We start from the raw sequence: 10,173 nt of genomic DNA, 5'->3' as shown, positions 1-10,173 counted from the left end.
GTAATTACGATACCGAAATACAAGATAACACAATATAATATAATTGAGGCTAACAAATTGAACGAAACAGAGAGAGAGAGTCCCCCGAAAACCGAGAGGCCTACTTGAATCTAGGCGACACGGCTGGAACGCTTCCACTCTCCGAGCAGTTCGAGAGAAGAAGGAGGGCACTCCAGCCTGGGAACGAGATTATACAGCGTCCTGGTTCCTGTGACTTATCATTAACCCTGTTGTTTCTCTGGGATATGTAGTCTTCTTCTGTGGACTGCACATTCAATAGATATCCATACTTTACATGATGTTATGATGTGGAATACTGATACTGATAGCAAAATTACAAAACCATGACATTCCACCCCTTATTCTACATTATTACATCATGGGTGTAGAATACTGATACTGATAGCAAAATTACAAAACCATGACACTTTGGAAAGCAATATGACTTGTCAGCTGGATTAACAGTCTCAAAGAAATCTGGATCATTAATTTCTAATGCCAAATAAGAAATGGACCAGAGTGTTAATTTTCCTGCACTGCTTCACAGATGAAAAATATTTTAGATCAAAGCTAAAACTGTAACTTTGAAAATTCTAATACCACCTCTCATTAGCAAAGTTGTAATTAGAAGATGGTCTTATGAAGGTTTCTGATAGTGACAATACTTTGCTGTTAAAATAAGGACATGCTTATCTCATTTTACTTAAACAGATGTACAACTTGCAGAGAGGAAAGAGTTCACATCTACCTCACTGAAGGCTTCACAACTACTTGGGGTCTGAATGGAACTCACAGACCTCAAATATACAGCAGGAGATAGAAGGGAGCTGGAAGAAGTGCTTTGAGGATGGCTGGCAATATGTACAGTCGGTAACACCCCCAAATCACGCCTCTGTCTCTCTTTACTTTTAAAAGTGCTAAAAGTTACAGTATAAAAAATATAATCAGGCCTGGGTACTTCATATTCATGTGGCGTTGCTTTCAAAATGTGCAAGGGCAGCTCTGAAAGTAATGCCTCCTGTTTTATTATGTTGGCCTTCAATGTCAGAGGCAGACACTGTGGTGTGGCCGTAGTCCCCAGTATTCCACTACATTTTATTGCTGTGTGACAGATGGCAGCAGAGGAGCAGTCTCATAAAACGGTATCTGATGTAGAAGTAGGTGTGAAGCTTATCTGTCAGATTCAGTGGTTTATGACCTAGGAACTGTGTACAGAGCAGAATATCAGCTTTAATGCATTGGAAACAGTGGTGGCAATGCTGGAATATCACAAAGTTTGTGCCAGGTGGGTCCACCAAATGCAAACAGAGGAACAGAAAGAACATCGTATGTTAGTTTGCCAGGACGTGTTGAACCAATAAAAGGCTGAAGGTGGCAGTTTCCTGAATTGTATCTCCAGCACTGATGAGATGTGGTTTCAACACTACAAGGCAGAGTCAGAAGTGAGCATGTGAAGAAAATGCTCAAGACACAGCCTTCAGCAGGTAAAGTGATGTGCACCTTCTTTTGGGATAAGAAAAGGGTGATTCTTCTGTATTTTGTAGAACTCAGACAAGCTATCAACTCTGACAGGCACATCAGGCCACTGTCTAAGCTAAGGCCTGAACTTTCAGTCAGGTCAGAGAAAAAGACGACTTTTCTCTTGCAACACAAGGCCCCATACAACACAATAATGCAAGGCCCCAAACTAGTCCAAAGACTGTGGAGCACACTGCCAGTCTTAGCTGCACTGTCCTACCACACTGTACAGTCTCAATTTGGGGCCTTCTGAATTCTAACCATTTAGGGCCAATGAAAGATGAACTGTGTGGGCAACATTTTCCTAGTAACTATGCCATCTTAGCAACTGTGAAACAGTTGGTCACCCCCACTGGTGAAGATTCTTATGAATACAGCATGCAGGCACTTGTTCATCACTTGCAAAAATGCATAGCTATTGGTGGTGACTATGTTGAAAAATAGTGCTTTGAAGCTGAAAATTTGCTCTATCAAATGGTGTTATCGTGCTCTTTCTATCTGCTGTAGTTTCCATGGAAACAAATAAGAGGCATTACTTTTGGAGCAACCTGCATAGTTTGTGATTTCTATTGAAGTGGCATAAAATATCAGAACATTATGAAACATCACAAGGCAAATCAACAGAAACAAACAAACAAAAAAACCCACCTGAACATCCTGAAGTCTTTACCTGCAATTTCAACCCACAGAGGTGAGCAGGAAAATGAAAAGGAGGAAAAAAAACACCTCCCTTTGGGCATCACCTTTTAGATCACTTTTAAAAGCTTCCCTTATTTATGCAGCTTTAGAGTTTATTCAAACATATCCGGAGCTAAGAAAGTTAGCACTGATTTTTATTGAGGTTTCTTGTATTTCCCCAGTTCTATTTCCCTCTGTACCATCCATACAAATCATACACTGACACAGCATGACAACTGTTTAGGGTTGATTTCAGGGATTGCCTCTGTTCCCTTTTGACGTAAAAGCAATTTATATAAAAGCAAGCTGGCAAAATCTCTTTTTGATTAGCTGGAATTTTAGATCAATTATACCAAATCTTTAATTTCTCATACAATGCAATATTTATTATTTAAAGCCTGTAATTATTGAAGCACACGCCATGATTAGACCAAGAAGAAAGATGTAATCTGCAGCATTCGTTCATTTGTACACAGAGATCCCCAAACTAGCCCAGAATAAAGTAGTTACAAGCCTGGAACTGAAAGAATGAGAATTTTTGTAGTAAATAATAGGAGCATATGGACTCCAAGTTGGAATCACTGCACCACGTACACATACAATTTTACTTAAAAGCTAGCTTAGATATTACAAGACTGTAGCCATATGAATAAAGCATACAATAAAGAAGACATGCAAAAGGGGAAAAAAAACACAGTTATTCTTTTCCCATAATTATTCCTTTAAAAGTTTTAACAGTTCAAAAAAGGTTGGCACTGCAGTACATAAGAAGATACTCCACATTCTGGTAAGAAGCAGCGTATTACCTGATGGTATTTCTTCAGTATGTTGTGCATTTCTGCTACGTCTTCACTTGTTATCGTTTTGATGATATATCTTTTGTCGTAAGACGTATGAAACCGGGCACCACTGCGTGCTTGGGAATCATTGGCAAGAGGTGCACTTCTTGTCAATGAGTTCTGTCAATTGATTAAAAAAGAGTTGTAAGACAAACCGTATTTTTCTATCATTTTCTACTGAAAACAAATATAAAACATTTGTATTTATTTTTAAGTATTTTTAAATATTCACTGGGTGGAACTCTGCCAAGCATGTAATCACTTTAAATATTTTGAGAACCAAAGAGTGTTTGGGTGAATGTATCAACCATCAATGATTTAAAAGTCAGTGAGGACTTACTCTGCTTTGTTACATATGTGTTATCAACTTTGGGGGGAGAAAATGTAGAGTCATTAGAATCCTGAAGAACCACTGTTCTACACCACAATAACCAGAGAATTTGTCCCTAATAAAAGCATCATTTTACAGTGCAGTAGGAGTTGCTCTTAAGCCAGACAGACTGGCTGAATAACATAACCAGGAGTTAGATTTCCAAGCTGTGGTACCAGAGCTATTCCAATGATTTTGTATCTAGTGTTAAGCAAGTGACATTATTGGACAGTTCCTTCTTTGGCAAAACAGATGTATCTGCCTTCCTACAAGTTCAGGAGGGGATGAACAGTTAATAAGTGTATAATGGTCAGAAGGAAAAAAATTGCTAGAGATTAGTGACCATTTCTAGACTGGGGCTTGAGACTACTTGTGCCTCTACATTAGCAAAGGAAACTTTTTTTCCCCCCAGAAAGTTAAGCAGCATTCAGATCAGAATACTGCTTACCTTACTTTTTAGGCATGCTTCTGCTCTCACTCCAGCTACGAAGGGATCTGGAATCACAAGCTCTAGGAATTCCAGCAGAAGCTACGCACACTCATTTGAGGCAAGTGTTCAACCCCAGTGCCAAGAAGTCAGTGCAGTTGTCAACTGTTATTAATAATTGCAACCTCGAGATGAGGGCAACTATGGTTCCCATTTAAGAAGGTGCTTGAACACATACACACACCTTTGTATTTCTAATTGCATAAAGGAATCCCATGACCTCAACAAGCATTCTGAAATGTTTAAATCCTGATCCAAATGTGGGATGCTTTCTTAAATCAATTTAGTATGAGGTAAGAATGTTCCTCAAAAGCTTACTTCGTTCAAGTGAAGTACTCAGGAGTAGCAGGAATAACAGCAAATTACCTAAAAGCACACAGCCCTATAAGGTCTTATTACAATGAAAAGCTTTGTCGTGACATGTAGGAGAAATAAATCTTCGCAGACTTCTCCCTGTACACTTCTAGACTCACTCAATGAATTACAGTCATTACTAATGTCTGTGACAAAATGTGATTCTATGCTATTCTCTCTATTCACTAAAGAAACAAAGGATGTGGATGCCTCCCCAATGCTTAGAAATGAATAGTTTTCCTAGACTGATCAGAACAGAGATTCTGGGACAACCACTGAAGACTCAGTTTCTGATCTTGCTTTTGTCAGTCAACATCAACAGATGCAAGGGCTGCCTACCCTGAATTACTATGGGAATTTAAGTTTTCCATACCTGTTTCCAGATGTTCCCTATTCTCATTCATTCCCCACCACTCCATCACTGAAGTATTTTTTATGTACTGGCAATGTCTACCCAAGAGAACATGAACTATAAATGGACTGAATTTTCTTAATACTACACTTCCTATCAGAACTCCATTAATTTCAAAACGGAATCATACATTGAGTTAGTCTTAGAAATCATCCTCTGCTGAAACCTTCTAGAGTCAGAACTTGACTTTACTTCCAGGGCTTATATTTAATGGTTTTAAATGACAAACTGATCACAGAATGCTTTCAAATGCAATGCATTCAGTTACTATCACCACAAACTCTAGAAAATATGATGAAACATAATAATGATTCACAGTTTTGAGAAAAGCTGAAGCATGGGTAATCATCAGTGTATCCAGTGAATTGAACTACTGCTGAATTATTAGGCTATAATTCAGTTAGCAATAATAAAGGCTACTGGGTAATTATTTGTTATTGTTCCCAGCAGAAAAAGGTGCATTATTCTGAGGTTAACTGTTCCAATAAAGCTGAACTGTTCGTCAGTAACCACACGTTTCTGAACGTATTGCTCCCAGAGATCCCCAGCCTTTAAACTGTAAGCCATGTGGTATAAATCTTGAAAGCAATTAACCTGAGGGAAACCTTAAGTTGTTGTGCTATAAAAAATTGCTCAAAAGTACACTTGTCAGTCTGCCAAGGAACCTCAGATGGAGGAGGGAAAGAGGGAAGATAATAAGGAGGACCTGGACTAGCATTATTGTCCGAAATGTCAAAGGCTGCTGAGGCACATCTTAACACTTCACCAAAAGACTTGTCAGATTTGAGTGAAATTCCTGTCTGTGAGTGCTCACTTAGAATGAAAAACCTGAGTGGTTTTGATACAAGCAGAAACAGCCGACTTCTGAAAGTGTCTCTGAATCCTGGTACTGATGGCAATGTCATGACCGAGATGCAGCACACAGGAAATGATGTTGCTCTGGACTTCCCATATGCTGAAGCTCTGTCAACAATTCTGTGCCCAATAATGCATTTTTACATCAGACATCATCACTGCTATTCTTACAATCCTTCTCTCAAGTGGAACGTGTCCTCTTTGGTCTTCACAAGCACTACTTGCACTCATTCAAGTGTTAGGTCTTAAAATAAAGATCTTCCTGTTTTTCAGGTACAGTGTTCCTGAGAACATAACCTCCATTCATCCCATTCTTAACCATGAATTTCTAGAATATATTAATGGAGCAACCCCTTAAAACTGACATATTTATTTTGATTCTTCTTCTTTCTTTCTATTTTAGTATTTCCTGTTGGAATGTAGTACTTGATGCATTTAAAAACACAGACAACATAAGCAGTAAGAAATTTTTCCGTAAAAGAAACGACAGATGAAATAATAAGGGAATGAATTAGCCAGTATTTCTTATCATTCTTCTTTCGTTGCAATACTGTTAGAGAAAAACAGAAGCTGGTCCAATTCAAACAGGAATTAATAAATTTATTCATATTTCAAACCAACTGGATGAAACCCCATTAAGTCACTTAGTTTTAACTGATCCTTGTCTTTTCCTGCAATGGTAGTTTTTTTAATGGAAATGAATTCTGCCTGATTGCCAACTATTATGACAAGTTAATCTGCAAATACAGCTATCATATCAAATATGTTGCTAACAAGTAAATACGATGTAGCTGTAGATAATTATTTAGTACACAATCTACAGCTCAACGCTTTAACAAGTCAGAAATGGTGATGCATTTATTTTTGAGTAGATGGCTATTTTCCTTCTAGTTATCTATATCAAGTTTAATTAAGAATGCATGTAACTATCATTTTACAATGTACATAATTAATTTGTTAGAACAAACCAAACAACATTGTACTAAGTAGCACAATTCTATACATGCACAGGTAACTCAGATGCCTTCCCTACAATACTCCAGCTCTATCAATGAATTAAAGATCAGATGTTTATACATTAAACATGTTTAAGATAAGAAAACCCATTTAATTAAAATCATTGACACTTTGTTTTTACTAACTCTCCATTCCTGTAGTAAAACTCTTAATACAATTCTCTCTTCAGATACAGACTACAGCTCATCTGAACACTGAAAGAAGGTGGAACACAAACAATGTTTAAGATTAATGATAATTGCTGTGCATTCTTTGATACATGCATAAATTTAATTAATAGGTACATTTTAAAAAGCTGAAAAATTAAAACCAATGCCATTATATTGGGCTGCATAATAGTAATTCTATTATTACTTTCTTGTGCTGATAATATATGGCTGAGTTTTGTCTGTGGACAGCTTTATTTGTCATGTTCCACACTTCTGTGAATAGAGGGAAGTCCTAATTTCTTCAAAAGCAAAGCTTCCATGTATCATGCAGAGTATCCTTCCTTTCAACTATACTAATTCCACTCCTTTATAATGAGAAATCAGTCCTCAATAAAATAAACAATACAGTTGTATTATCATCAGAACAAAGAATCTTTAAAAAGATGGCTGCAATTGGTCTGCACTTGGTAAGTTATTACTAAGTAAATTAATGAGCAAAGGATAAAACCAGAAGAGTTCATGGGATTCAAAGCGAAAGCGACATGGCTACTTAAAAATACTTCCAAAACACTGTAATTCTCCCATCTTATGTAGGTGAATCTAACTTACCTGACTAAGTCAACACTGTTCTGTACATATCAAACCATTCCGAACCCTATTCAACCCTGCCAAATGCTAACAAATGAACAGCACACCTATTAGAAGCAGAAGAGTCTCTTTGCTGTAAACTGCATCTCTTTTAAGTCAGTACACATGCTGGCCAACAAGGTCCCGCATAAGCCTCTCTGATGCAGAGCCACTAGTTAAACCTGTAACTGGTAAGAAATCTCAGACACAAGTATCAGTAGCACCACATGTGGCCTCTGGTACGCACTGTTCACCACAAAGCATGGACAAATTGTGGAATTTTCTCTTTTGGAATGACATATTAGCCCTGTAAGATATACCTAGATAAGGACAAGAGTTAAACTTATTTTGGGTTTGTCTAAGCTCTGTTTTTAAGAGAAAATCACCTTATCTGGATGCAGACAATAATAAGAAAGTCATGTTGTAGTGGTGATTAGACTGAAAATATGCATTTATATGAACTGTATTGCTCTGTAGTTGAGGCTATTATCAGATGCAGTGCATAGACTTCTATCAAATGCGGTACAGTCTTGGGAGGCAACATTGATCACAACACCACTGATAAACTTCACTGATGCTGTTTGCAAAAAGTGAGCAAAACAGGATAAGAAACTGCACTGTCGACATCTGTGGACAAACAGGTCAGAAGAAAAGCTGACTCAATGTGCCTAAAAAAAGCAGCATAGGGCACTTCCTCTGCTTTCCTGTTCAGCAGTGAACTCATTAGGCGGGACCAGCCACGGTGTTCAGCTGAAAACCTCCTCCTTAGGTGAGGCTTCCATATGGGATCAGGAAGGAAACAAAGAGTGAAAATTAAGTATCTCCCTTTTCCAAAAGGAAAATACAAGAAGGGTTGAGGGAGGGGGAAGGAGATGCAGGAAGAGATAGATGATGGCTAACACCTGATTAAGTTCCCTCGGGCTCTCTTTCTTAATTAGGGGAAAATCAAGTGGAATATGAGCAGATGGCAAGGAGCCACTCCTCACTGAGAACAGAACTATGAGCCACAAAGATAGAACAGGAAGTATATCCCTCAGATACATGAAATTACCCTTTGAAAAACACAGGTTCACCGTCCCAACATCCTTTTTACCATCACTCACTGCTTCTCACTTGCACACTGTGCAAACAGGCAGTGGGGAATTTATCTAGCCACAGTCAGAGCACTATCTTCAGCCAGCGCAAAACTCTAAGAAAACAGGGTCACAGCACCCTGTTCACATTTTCTCAGCTGTTCCAGCCCCAGTCTTCACCCTCACAACTAACAAACACATCTGCCAGCCACATGCACTCTGTTCCACTTAACAGCTTCACTTAGCAGCTCTCCTGAAGCCTCCTGCTCTCAGCGTCTGTGTTCTGCCAATTCCCTGTTCACCTCTCATTTGCGAAGTTTTAATCTTGTGCCTGCTGGTTTTGGTCTCAGGAGAACGAAGGTTTCGTACTTTTGAAATGTGAATACTTTTATGAGGTCATTTAAAGACTATGCTAAATTACTTGTGTAATTACTTATACAACATGAAGACACGTTTAGCGTGCCAAGTTCAGAGATACCACTAATAGATAAATTTCCCTTTTACACACCTCCCTCTCTCTCCCAAATGGTTTCCCTACGAGAAATCACCGGCTGAAAGTCTAACAGCCCTAACATAAATCAATATTAAAAGTATCACCTACGTTGCACTGCAGGCAAATCTGCGGGCAACCAGAAATACTCATCTGGTCCCCTGTACAAATCACAAAGAACTTGTCCCACATCAAAGAATTAATTTCTGATTAAATAAACTACATACTGCTTCACATAAAAATGGATAAAAGCTACATTACTTACTAGAACTTCACTTCCCAAAGAATTCTTGATATAAAAAGTTAATCAGCCCATCTAAGTTAGATCACATTTTCACCTAAGAACAGCATATTCTTTAGCAAGTTAGTTAAAAGCTCATTTAGTTTTACTGTAGAGCCCCTCTCCTTCATCAGCATGTTCTTCAGTGCAGTTTTATCTTACTTCCTACAGTAAAAATACAGCAGTTAAGGAAAACATTCTTTCCACAGGTCCTGATCCAAAATTCTGTGAAGATCCCAGAAACAAAACAAAACTTCCACCAGATCACATGAGCTTTTCTGGAGCCTTCATGAGAACTTCATAAACAAGAAGCCAACACAACCGCCACACATCGCACATTCCATTTCACTCAGCTTCTCCAAAAGTCAATTCCAATCTTTGCTTTTGGTCTAGGAACAACTTCCAGAAAGACAGTCTGGATCTTCCACCTTCAAAAGCCAAAGACTCATCACTGCAGTTATTCTGGCTGTTAATCACTTGTACTGCTGAACGTCCCATCACAAGGCATTCTCTACGTTCTTAAACTGCTTCAATGCCAGTTTCCCATCTCTCTTCTGTACCCAAATTGCCATCCAATTTTTTTAAGATGACCAGCAGCAACACTGAATATAATATTAGCTTTAAGTATAAAATAAACAGACGTTCAAAAAAGTTACAGTTCTTCCTGGCATTATTTCACATTGTCCAATTTATCCACCCAAAAGAGCAGTTATTCCCCATCAAAAGCTCACATTAGCGCTATATTCTTGTCCTCTTTGCTCCTTTTCAGAGATGTCAACACCCCATGGGCAGACTTTTGCTCCCTAAGTATGTGCTGCCTTTTTTCCATGTAATTATTGATCTGACCACATTACAAGGCATCCTGTTCTCATCTTTATCACACTTTGCAATTTGGACAGATTTTGCTTCTTCTGCAGGTTTCTACTACATTAAATGTCAATTGCTCACTGACAATTAGATTTTGATTCTCATCATTTAATACTCTCTTATTCACGTGGTTTTAATTTTTTATTATAAAGCCCCC

The 10,173-nt window shown here is 38.2% G+C and overlaps 1 protein-coding gene across 2 annotated transcripts in view; it reads right to left on the bottom strand.

Moving 5' to 3' along the window:
- Positions 1 to 10,173, bottom strand: part of PIP4K2A (phosphatidylinositol-5-phosphate 4-kinase type 2 alpha) — a 95,492-nt gene that overhangs the window by 32,112 nt on the left and 53,207 nt on the right. For both annotated transcript variants that reach the window (XM_015853300.2, XM_015853301.2), the window contains exon 4: positions 3,003 to 3,155. In XM_015853300.2, the coding sequence (XP_015708786.1) occupies positions 3,003 to 3,155 (153 nt within the window). The remainder of the gene's footprint in view (positions 1 to 3,002; positions 3,156 to 10,173) is intronic.

Source organism: Coturnix japonica, chromosome 2 (assembly GCF_001577835.2).
Source record: "Coturnix japonica isolate 7356 chromosome 2, Coturnix japonica 2.1, whole genome shotgun sequence".
In the NCBI taxonomy this organism is placed as follows: domain Eukaryota; kingdom Metazoa; phylum Chordata; class Aves; order Galliformes; family Phasianidae; genus Coturnix; species Coturnix japonica.
The sequence above is the reverse complement of the archived record's forward strand: the minus strand, read 5'-3'. Positions and strand labels throughout refer to the sequence as shown.